This window comes from Eublepharis macularius, chromosome 4, assembly GCF_028583425.1.
Source record: "Eublepharis macularius isolate TG4126 chromosome 4, MPM_Emac_v1.0, whole genome shotgun sequence".
In the NCBI taxonomy this organism is placed as follows: Eukaryota; Metazoa; Chordata; class Lepidosauria; order Squamata; family Eublepharidae; genus Eublepharis; species Eublepharis macularius.
The window spans coordinates 106,862,483-106,888,707 of record NC_072793.1 but is presented as its reverse complement, the minus strand read 5'-3'; the positions used below and the strand labels follow the sequence as shown (position 1 = coordinate 106,888,707).

The window sequence follows — 26,225 nt, the reverse complement described above, 5'->3', positions numbered from 1 at the left end:
TTCAAGCAAAAGCGTCAGACTTTACTAGAGATTAATGGATTTCTCCTGCATTTTAGGGGAAGGATTTCACCTTCTTTTAGGGGTTTTCCCTGGCCCCCAAATTCTGTACTACCCCTCTTCCACTTTCTGTAATTAAGTGCAGAAATTATGAAAGCATAGTCTGCCCTTGGCACACTTTTTCAGAAGATAATGTAATGGTCCCAATCGAAGTTTGCAGGCTAGATGACATAACTTTCTGTCTTCTGCTAAAAAGCCCACCCATATTATATCTGAACAGTTCTTAGGTAACCTATGCTAGTGCCACAGTAACTACAAGGAAGTCCTGCCTGTTGCTACATAGAAATAATAATCTACAAGTGGGTCTTGAGGGGGGCAGATCATTTCCCCATCCCATCCCAGGTTTTTTTCCCCTTCCTTGCCCTTCGTAGCCTCTCTCCCTTTTCCTGCTTCCTTCTCTTCTTCCCACCCACCTTTGTCTTCACCTTTCCCTCCTCTCCCTCCAGCAGCCTCTCTCCTATGGTGCTGTTTGAGCTGGGCCCATTTGTATGGTGGGGAACCTGCAAGGACTTGTGAGGGGTATTTCACTTTCCCCTGTATTCTCTTCCTACATTATTTCCTCTTTCCCACCTCCTGGCAGACTGCATATGATCCCCTTTCTTTATGCCCTTCTTTCCTTCAAACTCAGTAAATAACTTAGCTTTTATCTGTCCCCCATCTTCACCTATATTTCTTATATACTGGCTTTCTCCTCAACGAGGACTCACTCACTACAGTTTACATCATTCTTCTTGCCTCTATATTATCCTCACAATAACCTTAAGAGGTAGGTTAGGCTGAGAGTGCGTGACTGGATCAAAGACACCAATGAGCATCCACAGCAGAGTAGCAATTTGAACCTGGGTCTGCCACATCCTACTCTGAAACTCTAACCACTACACTACACTGGCTTTTGGGGGGGCTGCTGTTGAACAGTAGCAAGCAGCTGGGCCGGGGTAAGTCATGCAAGTCAGTGTGGTATCAAGTACTCCAGTAGCTGATGCTGGCACTGGCCCCGATGAGTCCTCCCTCAAAGGCCAAAACAGCCCTGGAAGGGGCCCTTCCCTCTCCCCCTGCCCTTTACTGAATGCAACCAGGCCTGGAACAATGGCTAAACTGTTATAGTTGCCTAGCAACCACCACTAAGGTAATACAGTTAATTATATTATAATGAGTGTGTGTTTAAAGATTTCAGATTTTTCTGCAAACCTGGGGCTTTTTTCAGGTGTGTAGTAAGATTTATCTTGCCTGTTTGTGGCTTCAATCTCCAGATTTAGGTATCCTTAGATCAGGGCCACTTGGCTTTTAGTATATAAAAATTATGCACAATTGGTGTTAATATTCTATTAACATTGGAGGCTGGGAGGAATCACAGGGGAAGGAAACAAACAAGTGAGAACTCACTGCCTCAATAGGTCAAGGCAGCTCAGACCTGGGAATAGATTATCTTCCTGCTTAGATTTCATTACTGTAGCTCTGGTCTAGGTAACAATGAACATAGCCCAAACAGAGTGGTATAGTGGAGAACAGGAATATTCTTAACTTCCCACACCTATGCTATAACAGAAAAATTTGGTGGATTTGTATGTCCAGAATATGAAAAGTTCTTAGGGGCATGAACAGGCCAGTTTCTGCTCCCTCCCCTTTGTTTCTTTAACTCAGGTCCAACTGTTCCTTAACATTTTGTGGTTCCAGAAGAGCAACAAGCATACTCAGTCATTATCAGGATATTTTATAATAATAATAATAATAATAATAATAATAATAATAATAATAATAATAATAATAATAATAATAATAATAATAATAATAATAACAACAACATTCAGTTTATATATCACCCTTCAGGGCAACTTAACACCCACTCAGAGTGGTTTACAAAGTTTGTTATTATTATCTTCATGACACCCTGGGGGCCTTCCCTGCTTCCCTGCCCTACTGTCAGGACCTGGTCAAGTGTGGGGCAGGGCAGAGGGGGGGGATGACTCTAATTTTTATTTAAACAGTAATTGCCAAGGGAGCTCTGACTCTTGAAATCTCATACCTTGAAAATCTTGTTGGTCTCTATAGTGCTACTGGACTCAAGATATTTAAACAAAGATCACACTGACATGTTATTCACCTTGTCAAATGATGAACACAATGTAACATTCACCTATTAGCAACTTAAATTTTATTAAAGGAATTAATTGTTTCTCTACAAAGAAATTTAAAGAGTTGTTTTTATTTACTTTGGTTTTGAGATTGGTTTGACTTACCTTTACAGAGTAAGCAAGGGAAATAGTGACAGCTAGTGGAAGTCCTTCTGGGACAGCAACTACTAGCACAGTCACACCAATAATGAAGAACTTGACAAAATACTGAACATAGACAGGAGTGCATTCAGGGAGCCATGGCTTTTTGTTGACTACAAAGGTGTCAATACAAAAGTAGAGTACTAAAATTATGACCGTGATGGCAGACATCACCAAACCTGAAACAGATATAAATATTAATCCTTTACTATAACAAAGTTATACTGTGACATTAAAACAATTTTTTTACAAAAAATTATGACAGAATATCTTAGTGCTAAAAGAAATGTGATGCTGGGAGATCTGTGAGAATACCTTCTCAGCATTTCTAAACAGAAAGAACAGCTATATGGATCACTGGTTTAGATCATGATCATGGTAAAGGAGGAAGAGAAGGTATGAATTTTTTTCAGGAAGCAGAGAGTAGGAATAAATGGACAGTTGTTGCAATGGAAGGAAGTGGGCAGTGGGGTTCCAGAAGGCTCAGTATTGGGACTAGAGCTATTTAATTTGTTCAAAAATGATTTAAAATTGAGTCTGATCAGTGTAGTAATCAAGTCTGCAGATTATTCAGGAAGGTGAGAATTGTGGATTATGAAATGCTACAGGAGGATATCTATAAATTGGGCAAGTGGGCAATCATGTGGCAAATCAAGTTCAGCATGGGATAGGTGTAAGGTAATTCATATTGGGACAAACTCCCCCAAATTTTAAATATATGCTGATGGGGTCTGAAGAGGATGAGACTGAGATTGATAGAGATATTGTGGTTGTTGTAGAAAAGCTCAATGAAAATGTCGACCCAGTGTGCAGAAATGGTAAATAAGGCAAACTCCACATTAGGAATTAGATCTGAAAATAAAATGGCCAATATTGTTATGACCTTGTATAAAGCTCTGGTGCAGCCTCACTTGGAATAATGTGAGTTGTTCTGGTCACTGTATCTCAAAAAAGACATCATATAACTGGGGGGGGAAATACAATGGACAACCAAGATGATTAAGGGGGTTGTGCACCCTTCCTATGAAGAAAGGCTGGAGAGTCTGAGACTTTTCAGTCTAGAAAAAAAAACAGCTAAGGAGAGACATGATAGAGGTCTATAGAATTATGCGTAGGGTAGAGAAAGTGGATAGAATAAGCTTTTTCTCTCTTTCCCATAATACTAAAACTCAGTGAAATAGGTACAGAAAAGACAAGAGATAATACTTCTTTACTCAATAAGTAATTAAACTTTGGAATTCATTGCCAGGGGAGATAGTGATGACCACAAGCAGAGATAGCTTTAAAAGGGAGTTAGGCAGATTCAAGGAGAAGAAGTCCATCAATGGCTACTAGCCATGGTGTCTGAAAAGAGCCTCCATATCCAGAGGCAGCAAACCTCTGAACCCGTGTTAGGAGGCAACAGAAGGGGAGGGCCTCCGCCTCTACACCGTATTTGCCCTTCAAGGCAACTGGTTGGCTACTGTGTTAAACAGAATGCTGGATTAGGACTACTGATCTGATCCAACAGGCTCTTCTTATGTACAACACAGTTTCACCAATTGTAACTGACTCTCCACCTTATCCTAATGATGCTATGATTTCTGGAAGGGAAAAACTGGATGACTTCCAAGGCTCAAAACTGAATCAAGTCACATCACATGTCTCTGGTTCACAACCCACATGCATTACTTCCAGTGTTCACCCTCTTTCTCCCCTGTATTTCACCAGTAAAAACAAAGGGTATGTTCACATATGCATGTTCATTACTCAGCGCTACTTCATGCATTCTGCTTTTCAGATGCACACCTAGGCTGTTTTAAGTGTCCACTTAAAACTGTAAAGTGTGAATGTGAAATACACACTTGATACAGGTACAGTTGTTAGGGAATAATGTACCTGTTGAGTATACACTAGATATGTTTCTCTATGTACTATGTGTGAAATGATTCTCAGTTATGGCTCCTATGAATGAAATAATCTTCAACTATCAGTTTTCAACAATACCATTTAATGGGAGCAATTCTCCCATTGTGGACAGTGAAAAGTGAATGAGTAAGATGATAAAAGTGTGACTACTTAAAAGAGGTGACATTAATCACACATTTTAAAATTAAGGTATGCATCTTTAAAAGGCCTAGAACTAGCATACAATGTGGTCAGTTTCCAAGAATTAACAGTCATAGAAACAAGCAATTGGACCAAGGAATATAAATTAATAAATTAATACAAATAATGTAAAAGCTGACATTTCTCCAGTATTAATTTTTAATCTTTGGGCCAATTGCTAATTTGATCCATATACATGGCTGATATTCATAGGGTTCATTTCAACAATGTTTTATTGGAGCATAAGAAAACAAGGGAAAGTAGCATGCATTTCTATAGAATGTGGCCACTGATATATATATATTTGTCTAAGTTTGTCCAGAGTTGGTGGCAGCAGCTGGCCTAAACTCAGCACCAGCAGGTGGGAACCAGTGCCCTCCCCACATAGAGCCTCTGGCAGTGACCCCACTCACCTGGCCAAGAGGCAGAAGAGGCCCAGCTGAACCACAAAAGGCAGCCAGCCACAGGAGGACAGCCACAGTCATCAGCACTGAGCTCTAGAAGTGCTGGCCAGGTTGCAGCCAGTGGGGCACCTCCTGAGGAAGTCACTGGCCAGGACACAGCATCTGCTGACAACACTGGCCTCAGCTGAGCTGAGGGCCCTAACTTAGGTCTCAAGTCCCACTCTGGAGAGGTGCCTGAGCCAGCCCCAAGCCACCTCTAGGAGCAAAGTCTTTGGAGCAGGGCAGTTGGGACAGGGGCTGCATGGAGATTTAGGGAGAGTGGGTGGAATTAGAGGTTGAGGAAGGCAATGCTACAACACTTAACCCAGGTGTTGGGCTGGGAATAGTGTGATGAGAGATGGGGTTAAAAAGGGCTCCTGAACTTGGCAAAGGAGATGATAGGAAGGGCTGGCTCTGATGCTCAACAAGACAAAGGGGGCACTGAAGGTGACAAAACCCCTCCTCCTTTTCCCGAATCTGGAGACACCATGGGAGAAGGCTGGGAGGTGGCCCCCACAAAGTTATATAGATCTTGTTGCCAATAAATCTCTCAAGCATGCTCCTCCTATGCTTTCGTATTACATGCACACCATACCTGCTTTGCCTATCTGCACAGCTAATTTCGTCAGCTTCCCCTGGAGGACAGATTTCTCTTTCTTAGGCATGTTAGCTTTCCTCTTGTCTTTGTCATCTCCTTCTCCCCCTTCTGCACTCTTCAGTGGCTGCATCTCCATTGCAGCAGCACCATCCTGTTGTTTGGCTGGCAGAGTGGAGGAGGAAGGAATATCAAGAATGTTAATTTACTGTCACTTGTATCTTTTAATTTGGCAAACAAGATTTCTGAAGGTTTTCAATATTAATTAACTTTATTGACCCTGTTTTCGGAGATCTTGTAATCTTTGGAAAAAATAAACAATCTGGATTATTTTGGATAGGATTATAAATATCTACCCAGTCTTCATCTCACAAAGGACTTTGGAAATAAGCAGATGAGAGAAAACAGCTATAGTGGAAGAGAAAAGTGGTGAAGGCAGGAGAGAAACCAGAGAAGGGAGGGTTGAGGAAAAAGCAGAGATTAGAGCAAGTGGTGGCAGGAAAGAGAAGTAAACAAGAAAAGAGGAAGCAAGGGGGGGGGTGATATTTCTTCTCCCTTGGGAGTCAGGTTCCTCTCATGTCAAATCTAAAAAGGTACTATGGCTAATGGCTACATTACACCTCTTTTGAGGCAACAGACAAAGGGCTTTTGTAATGGAAACTCTAGAATATTTTTGAGATAGAAGATATTCAACACAGCCTAGAGGCAGAAGAGCTGTATGAAGTATTGTGTCTGCTATCAAATCCCTATAAATCAGTGAACCGATCAGTATGAGTAACCAGCCAGTGTTATGCTGTGGTTAGAATGCCAGACTGGTTCAAATTTCCACTTTGCTATGGTAGCTTGCTGAGTGATTTGGGGTTAGTCCTACACTTCCAGCCTTCCCCACAGGGTTGTTGTGAGGCTAAAATAGAGGAGAGAAGCCCAGCATAAGCTGCTTTGGGTCTTCATAGGGGATAAAGGTGGGTATAAATGAAGTAACTAAATAATTTCAAGCAGAATAGAGAACAAATGGAAGGCAAAAGAGGAACTCAGGCAAAAGAGGAACTCAGTTCAGGAACTCTCCTATGTCCACACTTTTCCCCAACCAATTTTCACCATTTACTCTCCCAGTGGGCCTACAAAATTGAAGGAAGTCCTGCCAGGAGAAAAATGGCTACTTAAGGTCTGTTTTGGAAGGGCAGGGAGGATGTTCCTTCTGACTATTCCACACTATGCCACCTGAGCACCTCTGGTTTTATAGAAAATAAGCAGGATCTGGATTGGATCCTGCCTCCTTTATGCCTAGTTGTACCCTAGTATTAGCAAACAAAATATCAGCAACACAAAGGAATTCACTTTAGCTGAGTATAATTTACAATCCATTCAAATAATTCTGAAGTTCTAACGCTGCTGTCCTAAGCAGAGTTACACTCTTCTAAGTCCATTGATTTCCATGGAATTAGAAGAACACAATGCTGATTATGGTGGTATTGCTAATCATATAAATTATGGGATAGCAAGAATATAGCAATAAAAAACCCACACACTGCCATGATATTTAGTGTGAACAAAAGACAGAAACAAGGCAAAGGCAAACTGTCGAAATACTAACTGTAAGAAACAAGCTATAAGACACACACTGCCCACTTCTCCTGTGTAATCCAGAGTACAATGGATGGGAATGGTGCTGCACAACTCATTTTAATGGGGTTGCTCAGGCAACCTTTGCTCACCATATACTAAGGAGTTTACTGGTCAAGTTCAAGAGTACACCATTGTAGCTGTCCCTGAAGAATACTTAAACAAAACAATCAATTTAGCTTTTTGCTAGCAGAACTGAAAGTGTTATTTTCAGTACTATACCATCTAAGTGAAATAATATGTATTTGTTTTTGTTCTATCTGCTATTTATATATCTATGTATTTCAGAAACAAATGAAGTTGAGTTCAGATTTTCAACAGCATTTAGATTCTTTCTGCAAAGCAAAACATGTCAAAACACTGGTATCTGACAACCGAAGCAAACATGAATAAAAGGAAAAATATTTAGCGTAGATAAAAATGCATCCTGAACTATAATTTACAGACGAAATATAGTTAGATTTGACAGAAGACAAAAACTTGTTCAGTAGCTAATTGAAATTATAAAAACATTCTGTTTGCATGGGTGAAAACCACACATGCAGTTTTTACTGCAGCCATTCTCAAAAGTAGCTGATAATAACTGAACTAACTTTAAATGGTGAATCATTTTAATGTCCCACTGTGCAGTAACTGCACCGCAGACATCTCTGGCTAGGTGTTTGATTCTACCCCACATGCTCACATCATTTTCTAGCATTTTGGCTTACATATATTAAAACTGCACCAAAATATCTAAACTGTATTTCAGTATATGCCTTCATAAATTATGGTTGATCATGGAATACTTTCAAGATGGTGTCGGCTGCACCTCTGTGCTGGTATTGTGTGGTCATAACCACACAATCAGATCATTACAGTCCTCTGAGAAGACATAATACAGAAGATGAGAAGCACAGAAGCAGGAGTAAAGTAAAGAAACATTCTGTAAGCACAATTTCCTGAAATTTTCCTGATGGTGTAATAGGTTGAAATATGCAGGGTGGGGTGGGTTGTGACTAGACATGGGCGCGAACCAAAAAAATTTAACGAACCAGTGGTTTGCGGTTCAGTGCCAATGACGATCCCGAGATCGTGAATTACAGCAAACATTTTCCATTGCCGAACCGGTTCGTGGTTCGTTGGGCGCGGAACGGCCCCATGGCACTTACAGAGCCCATATTCCCGGGGAGTCTTTTGCAGGCTCTTCTACAGCCATCACCCAAGTTTGGACAAGATTGCAAAAGGGATCTTGGAGTTATACTCTCTCCAATCCAAGGCCCCCAGGAAACTCCCACAAAAATCCAAGCTCAATTATACTCTCTGTCTCTCTCCCCAAAGGCTAGCAAGTGGCAAGCAAGAGCTCTGTCCCACTCCACTGCTCGCTGAAAGTGAAACCCAGCCTGGGAGCCCACAGCTATTTATAAGCACAGGTTCCATTGAGCAATGCAGGAGGTCTGTGTTTGGCCATCAGAGCTGCCTATCAGGGTTTGCAGGGATGAGATTGGAGTGCCCGTAGCTACAGGACACCCCCTTCCTCCTCCCTCCCCTGGGTGTCTTCTCCCAACTTGTAACCGCTTTGCAGCTCCGTGGTTGGAAGGAAGACCTGCCGATCAAGGTAAGCTAGGCTTCCATTCGGGTTTCCAGGGAAACAGAAGGAGCACAGACAGGGTTCAGGCATTCCCCCGGCTCCATTGCCAGGGGAATTGATTGCTGGCGCCTGACTGTCTGGCTTCCCGAACCACAGCCGAACACACCAAACCAGGCTTCTTCTGAATGCTGGTTCGTTGGCCGTGGATGATCATGAACTGCCAGATCACGATTGCGCAATCGCACGATCGCCATTTTCGTGGGTTTTTGAAGTTCGTAATGCGGTTCGTGCCCATCTCTAGTTGTAACTAGAGATGGGCATGAACGGGGGGGGGGGGAGAACTGTGTGGTTTGTGGTTTGTCGCATTTCATGAACCATGAACTTTCATAAACCTGCCTCGGTTCACAAACCAGTTCGTTTGGTTCATGAAAACGGCACATCCAGGTCAGCAAATCATCACTTCTGGGTCAGCAGAAGGTCACTTCTAGCCAGCAGAAGACCACTTCCAGGCCAGCAGAAGGTTTGCAGGAAGTCCATCCCCTGTTGCCTAGGAAAGTTTGTGGTGGTTTGTCAGAAATGGGCTCTGACGAACCATTGGTTCGCAAACCACGAACTGGCCTGGTTCATCACGAACTTTGGTTCATATTTTGGTTCATGCCCATCTCTAGTTGTGACAGCTCCATAGTGCTGAAACAATATCAGCACATTGTGGCCTGTTATTTCAAGTTCAGCAAGGCACATGTAACCTCTCTTGTGTGTATATGTTCCATATAAGTGGAAGATCTGCAAGGACTTGCAGGGAGTATCTCTTTCCCCCCTCCCCCACTTCTTCCTCTCTCCTTTCCCTGAAAGCTCCCATATCCTGTCCCAAATCCCTGCTTCCTTCTCTCCTTCCCACCCACCCATCAGCCTACCTTTTATCTGCTCCCCATCTTCAACTATATTCATTTATTTACTTCATTTATTGCCTGCCTTTCTGCCCTTTACATCCTCCTCCTTGTCTTCAGTTTATCCTCACAGCAACCATGTGAAGTACATTATGGTGGGAGTGTGAGACTAGTCCAAGGTTATTCAGTGAGCTTCCATGGCAGAGAAGGAATTTGAAGCCAGGTCTCCTAGAACCTACTTTGAAATTCTAACCACTACATCATACTGGCTCTTATGCAGTGGCTGCAGTTGAATAGTAACAAGCAGCCAGGCCTGCCAGTGGTTACTGCTGGGCCTGGTCCCTCCCTCAAAGGCTAGGAAAGGGCCCTACCCCATCCCCTTGCCTTTTACCATCAGAAACCAAGGCTTGACAGCTGGCCAAACTGTTGTTACTGCCTAGCAGCCCCCAGAATGGTCACTGTAGAGGACATTAATTGAATCCTGAAGAAGCCAAATCAATCCTGAAAAGAGCCCTTCCCCATCCCCTGCCTTTTCCTGATAGAAACCAAGTCTTCAGGGCTGGCAATAGTATTTTGGTTGCCTAGCAACAGTCACGGAGGAAATTTACTTTTAAAGCTGGAGGCGCTACTTCTATTAATTTGTGGGATTTTAACAAACACATTTTTTAAAAAAAGATTTCAGTTTTTTCCCTGCAAACCTGGGGCATTTTACAGGCTCTCTCCTGTGTATTCAGCTTCTGGATTTATGTATCTACAGATCTGGCTACATTGAAAATTGGATTTATTGACATAAGAACATAACAACAAAAGAACCAGATTCCTGCAGGAGATGATGATTTGGACTATTTCTTGTCCCATAGAAACATTTACTGTTGTTTTCAAACCACATCTTTTCCAGCCACTCCAACATTATTACTTAATCTGATGAACTAAATTCAAGTACATTTTTAAAATTCTGCCTATTATGAAAGAAGGTTACCTTTATTCTGGCTGGTCTCCATATTTCCATCCTGCATTTTGCCTATGTGGTAAAAATTGTAGCAGACAACAAAGAACAGACGGTAAAAAAATCAGTACACACAGACAGAACATGATGAGGGAGACTTTAAATAAAATTAAAAGGGCCAAAAAGTCATGAACATGTGCTAAATAAATTTCATGTCAAATTCTTATAATGTATTTATATGCATGAACACACTTCCAGGTCACAAATTCACAAGTTTATCATTTTACCACTAACTTTATCATTTTACCACTAAGGCCTCCTCTGTTACAGAAATAATTGTCATACACACTTTGGGGCAAGATTAATTAATCTATACAATCAAACAAGTATTCCAAATGACCTAAACCAGTGGTTTTCAAATATTGTATTTTCTATGATCACTTGCCTACTAGGAAACCCCTGGGTGTTCCACAGGATTCTGCGATGAGTGGTAGGGCACACCCTCAGTTCACACATGGCAATAGTTAAGCTTCTTTACCATCACTTTTTATTTAAGAATTTATAAGCCATTTTTTCACTTTAATAAGTGTCCAAAGTGGTACACAATAAAAACAGTTTAAAACATATACAACAGTAAACAGACAAGAAAATAAAGCTGACAGAAGCATCAAACATAAAACAGAGCAATCTGCTAAAAAGAGCAAAAATACCAATCTAAAATAGCATAAAAATAAAGTGGCACCAAACACCATAATGAAAACAATGTCAGTGCCTCACATATCTGTCTAGGGAAGATATTCCATACACAGACTGCGACCACTGAAAAGGCCCTCATTCTGGGCACCATATACTCTGAAGGCAAGGTGACAAAGAAAAATACTTCTGATGCATATCTCAGAAATTTTGGATTCACCTGAGAAAAGGTGATTCATATGTGAAAAGTCTGAAAATCGTGAATCCAAACAAATGATTCTCTTAAACAATAGTCCAAAGAGTTCCATAAAATCTAGGCACCCCTTCAGATAAATTAATTCAAGCCTGTCTATAGCAATACTATTTTAAAACATTTAACAGTTATTTCAAAAGATTAGTAACACTTCTTCATATTCTAGTTCAACAAGCTGGGGACAGGGATGAGGAATAGTGGTGGTAATGTATAGCACTACATCATTATGCGAACAGAACTTTAGATATGATAGAGTAGAATACTGTGAAGTGCTGAGTTCCAGACTGAGACCTGACAGTTAAACCTTGGATCCAAATCATCTGGTGCTACATCTCAATTTTCCTATAGTGCTGACTGCTGGTTCTAGGTAAGGAGTGTTTGGAAGAATTTTTTACATCCAGGATAGTATTTAGGGGTAGGCACTTCAAAAATTATCATTTTAATTCCATATCAGAATATTTGAGAAGGGTATGATTATCATTTTCATTAAATATCCAGAAGAACTGATATCATATTACAAAGTTCTGTTGGGGAAAATTTCCATTTTAATAAATATTGGGAAAATATCAATACTCCCACAACTGAGTGAAAATGATAATCATACCCTTTCCAAAATTACAAAACAAAATTAAAACATAATTTTTGAAGTACCTGTAGGCACTCAAGAGGGGGAGGGAGAGGAAGCATGCCCCAGATGGTTCATGGCAGACCAACCCTTTAAACTGTAGACAAGCACTGTTTCTATAGACAATAGACCTGGCCTCCAGAGTCTGGCAGCCAGGTCTACCTACCATTTGCATCGTATCCCAGCTGGGAATTCTGGACTATGGAGCTTTCTCTTTAGAAGATGGTCAACATTTACACTGAATTTATCATTAAGAGAGAATGATATTAAAATGGCAAACCAATGGTACTTGCTACCAAGTAGACTATCCAATACTTATAATATTTCTGAAACTGTTGGTATATGGTGCTAACAATGCCACCTTTTTCATGTGTGGTGGAAGTACCCACACAATATTAAATATTTGAAAATAAATTAATCTGGATCTTACACACCAAAATTATTGTTGTTAAATTATGTTGTAACAATGCTGATTTTCTTTTTATAGTTGGTTTTATATGCTATTACAACTTGTCACTGGAGAAAAATACAACTGAAGATACAGGAGGAAATAATCTTTTCTGATTTAAAAATGGTTATATAAAATTAAATTACATTTTTTGCTTCATTATACTGATAAATTATTTTAAAGGAAACCCCTTTAAAAGCATGGTATTTCGAAACAGTCCATCAAAGAGAAATGAATGGAGGCTTCTATAAATTGATATTTAAGAAAAATAACTTGTAGATTGTATTGTGTTTGTTTTGACTGAAAGTAATAAAAAATTAAAAGGGCTACTGTTTCAGTGCGTGACAGAACTGGCCTTGAAACAGTGGCCCTTAAAGTTTAAAGGACCTAGACCGCCAACAGCAGAAAGGCCTTCCAACCCAATTCCAGATATTTCTGTTATTTATCTGAAGCAGGGGTGGTGCAAGGGTTTGCGGTGCTCGCGGCCGGCCGGCTGGGCATCCCCCCCACTGGCCTGTATGATGACGTCACATGTGACGTCATCACGGGAGTGCACATGCCGCCGCCAGCCGGATCACTGCGGCAGGCGGCCTCCGAGCTCTCCCGCTCGGTTGCCTGCGCCGCCGCAGATGCCTGCCTGTGGCGGCTGCGCCCAGCCAGGGGCTTGTGCTGGCGGCAGCGGAGGTGCAGGGCGGGAGGGATAGGAGGCTGCTGCTTTGTTTTGCGTGCTCCTGCCCCCCGCGCCTCCTCCAGCGCTCCCACCAGCACTCCACGCCTGAGGCCACCACCTACCTGGCCTCAATGGGCGCGCTGGCCCTGATCCAATCCAATCTTGGAAATATTGGGCTTTCTATTGGGTCAGCAATATCTGCACAGCCCTAATAGTATCAGCACAGCCTTAACAGTATCGGTTAGGAACTTAATAAACACAACCTCCCCCTTTCAATGGATGTTCATGTCATGGGGTTCAGTGAGAGTGAGGACTCCTCAGGAGAAGAGGAGCCTCGTGTAGCCAGCCCTGACTCAGCAGAGGCCAGTGATCAGGAAGAACAGCTGCCGACTGACCAGCATCCGCAGCCAGCAGCTGAGGCAGAGGCACCTACACCCTCCAGCTCCAACACCACAGGTGAAGCACAGTCAAGGACTTCCAAACCTCCAGCTTCACCCAAAAGTGCTGCAGACAAAGGCAACGTATAGGACTGCCGGAGAGACGGCAAAGCACGTGCCTCCTGGGTTGACACCAGCTGCTTGTGGATAGTGATGAGGAGTAACCATAGGATAGTTCCCAAGCAGTTGGCTGCAAGCCCAGCCTCAGAAGACCAGAAGGCACGAAAGCAATGCATCAGAATCCTGCTATTGCTGTCTTCCCCTCCATGGTGTTTAGTCATATCAAAATGGCCCCAGCAGGAAATTATCTACTTAATTTTGGAGCTGCACATGCTCAGAACACTTCACATTCTGTTCCACATGCAGCCCATATGAAGCATAATACCCTAAGCTGGACCAGGACTGAAATACTGAATGGGACTAAAGGATATTAAAATAAAATTTAAAAAATTCAGAGAGGTTTTAAAAAAAAACTAGATCAGCCCATCAAATAAGAAACATACATCTATTTATTTTCATCTGTGTAAACCCACTCAATTGTTTTAACAGAATCTAAAAATTACAGTACCAAATGTTCAATTTTAACACATCTGCCTCAGAAAATCTGCAGCTAAACATAATGTTTGCTGCAAAATTTAGCAAATACACATAGACACTCTGAATTGGGCAAAAAACATTCAGTCACTTAGGATTTATCTCTACTCTTAAAAGATGGTTGACATATTCCTGTTGGTGTGAACAGTAGCAAGGCTGATTGAACACAGCATAGAGACCATATTAGAGCATATTCTGTGGCAGTGATGAGGCAATTTTTCTCCATTGCTATTGCATCTTTACCTAATCATCTAGCCAAGCTGTTTCATGTGGTTCAGGGGCTTCTACATCATAGCTTCATGGAACTAGATTCTGACCAAATGATGGTCCACTGTGATCAACTTGCTACTTTCTTTGCAAGACAAAATTGGCTAGATCTGCTCTGAGTTAGATGCCTGGGTATACATGTTCACATGATGTGCCTTTGGCACCTGCTAGTCCAATTTATATGGATACTGTTCAGTTTGTGGAGCACAAGGTTGTGGACAGGATCCTTGGAAAAGTCAGACCTACCACCTGTGTTCTCTAGGTCAGTAGAAAGGCTGACAGGAGACTTGAAATCTCTCTGATCTTGGATGGGGTTACAGTTCCTTGAAAATCAGGTTTGCAGCTTCGAAATGCTGCTTGACACAGCAGGCACTTTGGAAAGCCAACAGTCTTCAGTGGCTTGGAGTGCTTTTGCCAAGTTTTGGCTGGAGCATCAGGTCCACCTGTTCTTGCAACAGTGCTCCACACCTTAGTTAAATCATGACTGGACTATTGCAATGAGCTCTACTGGGGGCTACTCTTGAAGAGTGTTTGAAAGCTGCAGCTAGTACAGAATACTGTGGCCAGACTGCTGGTTTGGGCCACTTCCAGGGAACATGTGATCCTGATACTACAGAAATTACACTGGCTACTGATCTGCTCCCAAGCCTAGGGCCAAGCTACAAGTGACAAATGACACTTGAACAGCAAGTGTATTTCTCCCTGTTCACTTGCCCTCCACTCAATCCACTTGCCGTTCAAGTGTCATTCGTCATGTGTAGCTTGGCCCTCAGTTCAAGGTGCTGGTTTTGTCCCTTAAAACCCTACATGGGTTTGGACCATGGTATCTGAAGAACTGTCTTTTCCTATATGCTCCTGCCTGGGAATTAAGATCACAAGGCATGATTTTCCCATTGACCAAAGAAATTTTTCTAGTGGGCACATAAGCGAGTGTCTTCTTGGTGGCAGCCTCATGATTATGGAACAACCTCCTCAAGATGGTGCATTTAGCCTTGTCTCTTTTTATCTTCCAGAGGCAACTGAAGACAGTTTTATTTAGAACAACATTTGATTAGTTTCTCTTATTACTGGTAGTTTTAAATTGTGATTTTAAATTAAGTTTTTAAAAATGCATTTTATGTTTGTAAACATAAGCTGCCTTAAGGCTTATGTTTACAAACCTTTGGTGGTCTTTGGTGGGACCTGCCAGATGTGTGTGTGTTTCAAACCCATTCTACATAACTAGCATTTCATTTAGTTTGGTATTTATAATTATAAAAACTTCCCTGACCTCAGGCCCAACATTTTTGCAGTAGACACCTGTTAATACTATCTTGCCAATTTACAGAGAATGATGTAGAGTTTCCTATTTATTTATTTGGATTTCAGCTCATCCTTTGTTCAAGGAGTCTAGGGTTGCGGGTATGTTCATCATCCACTTCCCTAAGCTACACTACAATCTTGTGAAGTAGGTGAAGCTGAGATATAGTGGCTATCCAAAGTCTTCTACGTGAACAGGATGGAGTGTAAATTTGAATCCAGTCACTAATCTTAGTCCAACACTTTTAACTACACCATCACCATACTGGTACTTTCTAAATAAATGAAGTTAAGAATGAAAACAGTTGATACATATAACTTTTACAAGCAAATTTGGCTCATTCTGTTATATTGTTGTCCCCTGGGGCCACTGTACCTTGGCACAGGATAGTTGCCAGGCATGACCTATCAACCGGAAGTAGTCCAAGAGGGAAATGGGGGGCACTGTTGGGAATAGTGTGATATCACTTCTGTGGAAAACCTGGAAGTGAAGTCATGCCTCTCTAAGAATCACTGGAAACTCTTTGATAAAACCACATAATTTCTAGTGATTCCTAGAGAGGACTGACATTAGCCTAAGAGTGTTTTTTTAAAAAAAATTCTCCCACTGCCACTCCAAGCAGCATCAAGAAGAGAGGGTTACCATTGGGAGATATCCTGCCATAGATCCCAAACTTATATTTGTATTAGTTGTTAAAAATGCTCTTGATATTTAATATTTGGACTTCTTCAAATAATGCTACTGGACCCATATCTTATCCATAGATACGACACATAGTGTAAATGAGGTACAAACTGAGGTACAAATTACCTCAATGGAATGCTATTGTGCCTTTTATTGCAAATTACTGCAGGTTAAATTAGATTCTGAATGCACAGAATGCGAGTACAGTTGGTTTCAGTTTATATGAATAGGTGAAGTTCTGATGAAAACCAAATGATTGACTCACAGTAGCAGTAGTTAATGAATAACTGAGCAATATTTTGACAGTAATAGTCACCTTTGTTTTAAATAGCTTGTGTCTTGCAATTCCCCCTTATTTTCTTCTGTTGAATTGTTCTGAAACTTATCCCCGCTATCTTTGGTCCTTCTTTACTAATAAATTCACAGACTAGTAATTTCTGGGACACAGCAGTATTTAGGAGGGGGGATCATCTCTTCATCAGGTGGGAGTATCTTTCTGATTCACCCTGTGATGGACTGAACTTTTTAAAAGCTTGGAAGTGTACATACAACAGAAGGACTGTTAAAGGTTAATTCTCCACAGCAGCAGAGAGCTTTAAGTGACAGGCTGCTCCAAGAAATCTGATGGGGTAGCATGAGTTGAACAGACGAAAGGCTTCTGAACTGGATGCTGGGGAGAGGGGAGTCTGATTTCAGCCCTAGCTGAAAGGAGTCGAGTACTGACAATTTCAAGGTTCAGCCCTGACTGAGAGGAGTTTAATACAGACAGGAGAACTGGGGAAAGTTGGCAAGGAAGTTTGAAAAGTAGGTGCAGACTCCCATTCCAGCCAAAGAAATGGGATAGATTTTCTAATAAGAAGAGAATTTCCCTACCCAGCCAAACAGGGAGTTATCTATATTACCTCAGAAATTTTCTATGTTAAATGAAATATTTTGTTATTTTTGAATTTAAAAATGCCTTTAGTGCCATTTAAGTTAAGTTAAAAAAAAAGAGGGAAGCATCATACACCCCCTCCTCCAAACTTGCTGAATAGATTTCTAATCACCCCCCTTCCCTGCATCACCTGTTCCTGCTGATCAGGTTTATACAGGTCATAAAAAACCAAACACCCCCTCAGTGAATTGGCTGTCCAGTTTGCAACTGGCATATAGGAGATGAGTTGAACAAGTGGGTGTTCAAGCATCTTTCATTTTAACAAGTTCATTGCATTTTATTTCCAAAGTTTGTTAACAAATTCAGTAAAGATTCTTTTGAAAAATTATTTCCAAATACAGGAGCTCCTTATACCAGCAGAAAATAATCTTTGGATTCAATACAAATAACTTTACCAGTAAACATTTAGTGAGAGTGTTAGAACTTATTCAGGTTAATATTAAGAGAAATCTTCCTAAAGTGAGAGTAGATTGACAATGGGAGCAATTATCTAGATATGTGCTCTTTTTCTCTGGAGGTCTTCAAGCAGAATCTGGACAGCTGACTGTCAGGCATGCTTTACAGTGCAATCAACCAGTGGGCTTAGAAAAGTGAAAAGCTCTCACGGTTAACTTTGGCTCTCTTGCTTGAACATGGGCTAAATGGCCAACAAGACCCATTTCAATGTTGTGTTTATCATATTTTTAGGAATCCACTTTACTCATCAGGCCATTACCTGGAAAGTAGGAAATCCAGAGAAGGGCCATTGATTCCTTCCTTCCTATTTTACTTCAGCAGATCTCCTGCTACCCATACAGCTCACTTAACTGTACTGAATACACCAACCATCATAAATTACTATCTTCACTATTAGCATATGTTATGAGCCTGGGCCTAGTGAGGCCTAGTGGCTCTAGGGAAGCCTGCACTAGAGTTACTGCAAGGCTTACATTTCCCAGGTTCCCTTTGGCTCCTGTGATTGGGTAAGAGGGGATTTGGAGGGAAAATTTGCACCATTAGGAAAATAGGGGGATGGTGCCTGAGAGAAGAGATAAAAGGCCTCATCACAGTGGGAGGGTGTTCACTTCTAGGGAACAGAGCTGAGGAGAGGCTGCTGCAGACGGAGTGCTCCCTCATCCAGAAGGGGTGAGACAGTTGGAAGACGGTCACCAGGAGACAGTTAAGAGCAGTCTAGTTAGACGCGTTAGGGTATTTTAGTTTTGTTTGTTCACCAACCTTTACTATTCTCTTTAATATACCAAGTCTAAGAACCAGTTATTAATAAACCTTTTAAATAAAGTTCTTTATTTTTCTGCCTGGGTCCTCATGCCTCATTTGGTCATGTAATAAATCAAACCTACTGGGAAAGAGTCAACAAAAGGTGTTAGTTGGGTGCTCTGAGCCCTTCTTTAGGAAACCTGTACCAGAGTGGTGGCAGCCTACAGACAGCTTCCCTGGGCTCCAGCAGCTGTGACATGGTGGTCTAGCGGTGGGATGGCCTAAATTTGGACCCAGTGAGAGGCAGAGTGCTATTTGGCCTTACCAATTTTTTTTTAAGCCCTTTTTGCTTTTGGGCTTGAGGAAGCCAATTTTCCGAAGCTGCTTGCCAGAGCACGCAAGAGCTCAGTAAAGGTACTGGTGAAGTTTTGTTTATTTTCTTTGCTGTCGGGTCAATGGGATAGTTAGGCTAGGAATAGGAGTGCATGTTCCTCCGTTCAGGGAAAGAAAAATTTGAGGACGCTCCCGTTCCTAAGAGCAGAACCCGGAAGTGGACAGCTGGAATAATGTCGACTACAGGGGCACCACTAGTTGAAGCATCTGAGTCCCAAGCGATGTCACCTCTGAGCGAAGAGACCTTGCGTCTCCAACTGCAAATCGAGAAGGCCAGACTTGAGGTGGAATTAGAGAGAGCCCAGATGCAGAGAGATGAGAAAGAGAATGCAGCCAGGATGGAGCTAGAAAGAGAAAAAATCAAGCTGGCACATGAGATTGAACTTGCGAGGACTGAAAAGGGACTGCTCCCCCCAGATGCGGCTGCGAAGGGAGATAGCTGAAAATATCCTCTATACAAGGTAGGGGAGGACATCGAAGCATTTTTGCAGAACTTTGAGCAAGTTTGCATGGATTAAAAGATCCCCCCAGAATTGTACATGGAAAAGTTGAGACCTCAGCTGAGTGGAGTTCTAGCTTCAGTGTCTAAACAGATGGAAGGTGAAGAGAGGACAGACTACAAGCTGTTTAAACAGAGAGTGCGTGAGAGGGTGGGGTTTTCCAAAGAAGGAGCCCGCAAGAGATTTAAGGAAGTAAAATCTGAAAACAGGGAGTCCTACCCAGAGTTAATTTATAGACTGGGGAAGGCCTATGATCTATGGGTTGAAGTAGATGTTGTTAAGACCCTAGCTGATGTAAAGGCTCTAATATGCATCAATCGGTTTCTTACTCTCATTCCTGAGCACATTAGACGCCCGCTTATAGATAAAAGCCCATCCACTCTCCAAGAAGCAGGACAATGGGCAGAGCAATTGGCAGAAGCATATGGGGGGTAGAGACCCAACACTCATCGTGATTGGCGCCCAAGGGAACCCCTGAAGCTCCCAACATGGTCCAGAGAGCAGCCAGAAGCTAGAGGAGGGCAGCACAGGCAACAGCATCCTGATTCTTCAAGCGCTGATGTGAAATTGCCAACAGGAGATAGGAAGGTACCCCGGTGTTATGCATGCAATGAGCTGGGACACCTCCGTAATAAGTGCCCTAAGTCCAGCACAAGTGCACACCACATGATCCCGATGGGTTCTCAACCCACCCTTCCTGATTTTGACCCAGAATATATTCCTTGGCGCCACCGTAAGGAGGTCAATGTGAACGGCTGTGATGTCATAGCCTGGCGAGACACCGCTTCCCTCTTGACCACAGTCCATCGCTCTCTCGTGGATCCTAAGTATCTTGTCCAAGGAGAGGAAAGACGAGTGCGGCACCTTCACGAAACAGAGGGGATTACCCTCCCAGTGGCCAAGATACCCATTCAGTATGAGGGGTGGAGCGGACAATGGAAGGTTGCTGTGCATGATTACACCCCAGTGGCTATGTTTGTGGGGGAAGACTTGGCAGAACACGTGCTCCAATGGAAAGAACAACAACAGGAATTAGGACCTTCAGAAGCTGAGACTGATCCTGTAATGGACGTGTACATGCAGTTTCTAAGAGATTTTGAGGTTACACCTGATGATCTCCGCCTGGGGACTGAAAACTTCATAGGAGTATTAACCCACAGCCAGACAAAGAAACAGCCTAAAGGAGAAGTAGCTGTGGTAACCTCTCTGGACCCCATCATAAACCAAGGTGAAATGGAATCTTCTCCAGAGACAGCAACTGTTTTCCAGAAGGAGCAGGAGGAGGATATGAGCCTCGGGGAAGCTCGCCAACAGGCACTGAAGATTAACCCTCTAAGTGAAACTCTCCGTTCCAGATTTGTGTTGGACCATGGTTTGTTGTATCGGGAGTCCCTTCAATCGGGGCATAAGAGTGAGTGGAAAACGCACATGCAGCTAGTGGTACCGAATAAATATCGCCTCCAGCTTATGAAGCTAGCTCACGACCACCCCAGTAGTCATGCTGGAGTGAGGAGGACCAAGGACCGTCTGAGACAACAATTTTATTGGGAAGGAATGGGTAAGGACATTGGCAAGTTTGTCCAGTCCTGTGAGGTGTGTCAAACTGTGGGGAAAGCCCAAGACAAGAATAAGGCTCCACTCCAGCCTTTACCGATCATTGACATTCCCTTCCATCGGGTAGCTATTGATGTGTTGGGACCACTACCTAACAAGACTCCAAGGGGGAAGCAATACATTCTGACTGTGGTCGACTATGCCACCCACTGGCCAGAAGCAGTAGCACTTAGCCGTATTGATGCCAATACTATCTGTCAAGCCCTAGCAGATGTGTTTGCCAGGGTAGGCTGGCCTTTAGAGGTTCTCGTGGATGTTGGGACTAATTTCCTTGCAGGCGTGATGGAGAAACTGTGGAGTAGTCATGGGGTCCGGCACCTGGTAACCCTCCCGTACCACCACCAATCGAATAGCCTAGTGGAAAGGTTCAATGGAACTCTAAGAGAAATGATTAAGAGGTTTGTTGCTGCCCATTCAAATAATTGGGATTTAGCTCTACAACAGTTGCTCTTTGCATACAGGGCTGTCCCGCACCCTAGTTTGGGATTCTCCCCCTTTGAATTGGTTTATTGAAGGGAGGCACATGGGCCGTTGGAACTGGGGTGACATTATTGGGAGGGCTCGATACCCTATCCAGGGACTAATGTTTTGGACTTTGTTGATAAGCTTCAGAATCATTTAAGAGAGGCTTTGACCCTAGCTCATGCTCACTTGGGGGAGAGACAACAAAAACAAAAGGCTTGGTATGATATGAATGCCAGGAGGCAGGTCTACAACCCAGGTGACCTGGTAATGGTCTTAAAACCAGTGAAGGCTAATAAAATGGAAGCCGCCTGGGAGGGACCATTCCAAACTAAGAGTCGCCTGGGAGAGGTGAATTATTTGGTTGAATTCCCAGACACAGGTCTCCCACCACGAGTTTATCATGCCAATGCCTTGAAGCCATACTACTCTTGAGAAACCATTGTTTGCCATCTCATCCCAGAATCAGCTGAGAGTTTTGGGAACCGTGAAGAAATGTGCGCTGGGAGCCACGGTGAAGGAGGAGTGGAGGAGATTACCTTCTCCCCCTTATTGTCTAGGGACCAGCAGGAAGAAGTTAGGCAACTGTGTACTAAATTTGCCGAACAGTTCTCTGCCCTGCCTGGTCGCTCCCAAATTGCAAGTCACTCTATTTTCACGGGGGATGAGCCCCCTGTGGCAGAACAGGCTCATAGGATTCCACATACCCAGTGGCAGGCCATCGAAAAAGAGTTAACTGAGATGTTGGCAATGGGAATAATCAGACCCTCTGAGAGTGCTTGGGCATCACCGGTTGTGCTGGTCAACAAACCCAATGGGGAGGTCTGTTTTTGCGTGGATTATAGGCGTCTCAACAAGATAACCCGACCGGACCGATACCCCATGCCCCGCATAGATGATTTGTTGGACCAATTAGCCCCAGCTAGGTACATCTCCACCTTTGACCTCACCAGAGGCTATTGGCAGCTGGAGCTCGATGAACAGTCAAAGATGCGTTCTGCCTTTGTGACATATAAAGGACTGTATGAGTTTAATGTTTTGCCATTTGGTCTTCGGAATGCTCTCGCCACCTTCCAGAGGGCCATCAACAAGCTCCTGAAGGGCCTGGAAGATTTTGCCGTTGCATATTTGGACGATGTCGCTGTATTTTCCCTGACGTGGGAACAACATTTAGTGCACCTGCAAATGGTGTTGGAAAGGATAAAAGAAGCTGGATTTACCTTGAAGGCCAGGAAATCCCAAATTGGCTTCAACCAAGTTACATACCTTGGACACAAAGTAGGACAAGGGACCATTTCTCCTGGACAAGCTAAAGTCGAGGCCATTCGGGACTGGCCCATACCCAGAACAAAGACACAAGTCCAATCCTTCCTAGGATTGGCTGGATATTACCGGAAGTTTGTACACAACTACAGTCAGTTAGCATTGCCGCTAACAGATCTCATTGGGAGGAATAGGCCTGAGAAATTGCAATGGACAGCACAATGTCAGCAGGCTTTTGATGAGCTAAAAAACTCCCTCATCACCTTTCCAGTTCTAAGGGCTCCAGACTTCAATAGACCCTTCATCCTCACAACCGACACCTCTGACTGTGGAGTGGGGGCCGTGTTATCTCAGGAGGGGCCAGATCAGGAGCAACACCCCGTTGCTTTCCTTAGCAAGAAACTTACTGAGCGGGAAGCGGGTTGGGGAATCCCTGAAAAACAATGTTATGCAATTGTATTTGCTTTGGGAAAATTCCGGCCCTACCTGTGGGGTCGACGTTTCCTGCTCCGAACGGATCATTCTCCCCTCCAGTGGCTACAGACTGCCAAGTGTACCAACCCGAAGCTCCTGCGATAGAGCCTAGCCATGCAAGACTTCGATTTCGAGATTGAGCACATCACAGGATCTCGGAATAAAGTAGCTGATGCTCTATCCCGCAGGGCCTGTGATTATTAGTTATCTTGCTGTATATAGCTATTTTCTGTTGTTTCATCACTGCAGTGTTTATCCATGTTTTCCACTTGGTTCTATGTTAATGGGTTACAGAGCTTGTGTATTAAGTTTTAGATGGTTAAAAGAGCAACTCACAGCTTAGTTCTAGACCTCATCGATGGGGATCCAGATAGCCAGACCCCATGATTTGGTCTAGCGGGGGGTGTTATGAGCCTGGGCCTAGTGAGGCCTAGTGGCTCTGGGGAAGCCTGCACTAGAGTTACTGCAAGGCTTACATTTCCCAGGTTCCCTTTGGCCCCTGTGATTGGGTAAGAGGGGGTTTGGAGGGACAATTTGCACCATTAGGAAAATAGGGGGATGGTGCCTGAGAGAAGAGATAAAAGGCCTCATCACAGTGGGAGGGTGTCCACTTCTAGGGAGCAGAGCTGAGGAGAGGCTGCTGCAGACAGAGTGTTCCCTCATCCAGAAGGGGTGAGACAGTTGGAAGACGGTCACCAGGAGACAGTTAAGAGCAGTCTAGTTAGACGCGTTAGGGTATTTTAGTTTTGTTTGTTCACCAACCTTTCCTATTCTCTTTAATATACCAAGTTTAAGAACCAGTTATTAATAAACCTTTTAAATAAAGTTCTTTATTATTCTGCCTGGGTCCTCATGCCTCATTTGGTCATGTAATAAATCAAACTTACTGGGAAAGAGTCAACAAAAGGTGTTAGTTGGGTGCTCTGGGCCCTTCTTTAGGAAACCTGTACCAGAGTAGTGACAGCCTACAGACAGCTTCCCTGGGCTCCAGCAGCTGTGACAGCATACAAATAAAGTTTGCTGGGAACCTGTCTGTTGATCAGTATGTGCTCTAAACAGTTTATGCCAAGCTCTCAGATCTTGAAAAATGGACATTTCTGAACTTACATATTACCTTTTCTCAGAATTTCAGAATGTGGTATGACAAATTTGCCTTCCTATGGGAATACAAAGTTCAGTGTTGTTTGCCCACTGCTTCAAACTTCAGAAGTTTGAAGTTCTATTCAAGTTGGTCATATCTATACCAGTCATCTTAGTCCTGATATTCAAAGCTGCCTGGTGGGGTATCTGGGGCAATTTCTCAGAGAACCTGTTTGCCAGGTGAACTTACCTTGATTGACACAATCAGAATGAGAGATGATCAGGGATATCTTTGGATAGCATACAAACTTCAGTGTCTGCTGGACAAGTCTGCAGTTTCATATTAGTCAGAAGCTGACTCATAGCTGATGGAGAATCTTATCCACCCCATCCCCTCAGTAAAATACTTGGGGGTGGGAGGAGAAGAAGCCAACTCACAGCTAATCCTCCACCAGCTGTGAGTCAGTTTTGTTTCCACCCCCACCCTCAGCAAAAAACCTACACATTGAAGTTTAAAAAGTGTGTTATTCACATTACATTGAAGTTATTTGCTCATACCTTCACTCCTATCTAAGATGCAATTCTTTATATTTCTGCATTGCAAAAGGGAGCTCATTTCTCTTCCACCCCAGCTCCAAACTGGGCGGGAACAGATGCAGTGCCTTTAATCTTTCAACCTTTGGCTCAGCTGTCCAGAAGATTCAGTACCCTGGATGTAAGGTGAAAAAGTGGTAGGCAAGCATGCCACTTCAACATCTGCTGTACCAATGAGGGAAGAGACACACAGAGAGAAGACTAGGATCCCTGGGTTGTTCTGGCAAGAAGGAGGATGAAGGTGATACCACTGCTTGTTTCTCACCAGGTTTCTCTGTGTGTTTCTATTCAGATCCAGGTGACAGATGGATCTGCATTTGTGTTTGTTTTATTTGGGTTGGATTGTCATCAATATACAGATGACACTCAGCTCTGATGCATGCTTCTGGCTGATCCCAAGGACGCTGTAGAAACCCTGAACCAGTGTCTGGAGTCAGTTTTGGAGTTATCCAACTGAAACTTAATTATGACAAGATGGAAGTGCTACTAGAGAAAAGAAGGTCTGACCCAAGATTTATAGTGTCACTTGTTCCAGATGGGGTTGCATTCCCCTTGAAGGAACAGGTCCATAGTTTGGCAATGCTCTTGGACCCAGGCCTACTGTGGGATAAGTAGAAGACAGCTGTGGCCAGGAGTGCCTTTTACCAGCATTGACTGGTTATCCAGCTGCAGCCTTTCCTGGTCAGGAAAGATCTGGCCACTGTAATGCATGCCCTGCTTACATCTAGATTAGATTACTGCAAAGCACTCTAAGGTCGCTCTTGAAAAGTGTTTGGAAACTTCAGTTAGTGCAGAATGCTGCAGCCAGGATGTTGACTGGAGGGGGTTTCAGGGAACATATCCCCCAAATTTTTGCTCATCTACACTGGCTTCCGATCTGTTTCTGGGCATAATTCAAAGTGCTGGTAGTAACCTTTGAAGCTCTCTATGGTTTATAGCTTTATAAACCTACCCAACCACAATGATCATCTTTAAAGGAACTGCTTCAGTTGCTCCTCCCTGAGATTCTTAGTAGAGGCACCAAAACTCTGGAACTCTCTCCCTAGGGGAGATTCACATGTCCACTTCTGTTGCTATCTTCCACCAGCATGTAAAGATTTTTTTGTTCCATGTGGCATTCCCTCAGAGATCCCTCCTTCCTGCCCAACATTTAACTGTTTTTAAGATTCTTTATGCATTTTAGCTCTGTTTTAATTGCTTTAATGATATTATTTTTGATGGTTTTTAAGATGTGATTGTATTATGTTTTTTTCTCCAGGGG

At 43.0% G+C, this 26,225-nt stretch overlaps 1 protein-coding gene across 5 annotated transcripts in view; it reads right to left on the bottom strand.

Annotated features, from left to right (window-relative positions):
- ATP2B2 (ATPase plasma membrane Ca2+ transporting 2) overlaps positions 1–26,225 on the bottom strand; it is a 277,471-nt gene that overhangs the window by 106,598 nt on the left and 144,648 nt on the right. For 4 of the 5 annotated variants that reach the window (XM_054977415.1, XM_054977411.1, XM_054977412.1 and 1 more), the window contains exons 8-10: positions 10,516–10,557; positions 5,457–5,621; positions 2,295–2,509 (exon numbers count right to left, since the gene is read on the bottom strand). In XM_054977415.1, coding sequence (XP_054833390.1) covers positions 2,295–2,509; positions 5,457–5,621; positions 10,516–10,557 — 422 coding nt within the window. The remainder of the gene's footprint in view (positions 1–2,294; positions 2,510–5,456; positions 5,622–10,515; positions 10,558–26,225) is intronic. The other variant, XM_054977414.1, reaches the window with a different exon arrangement.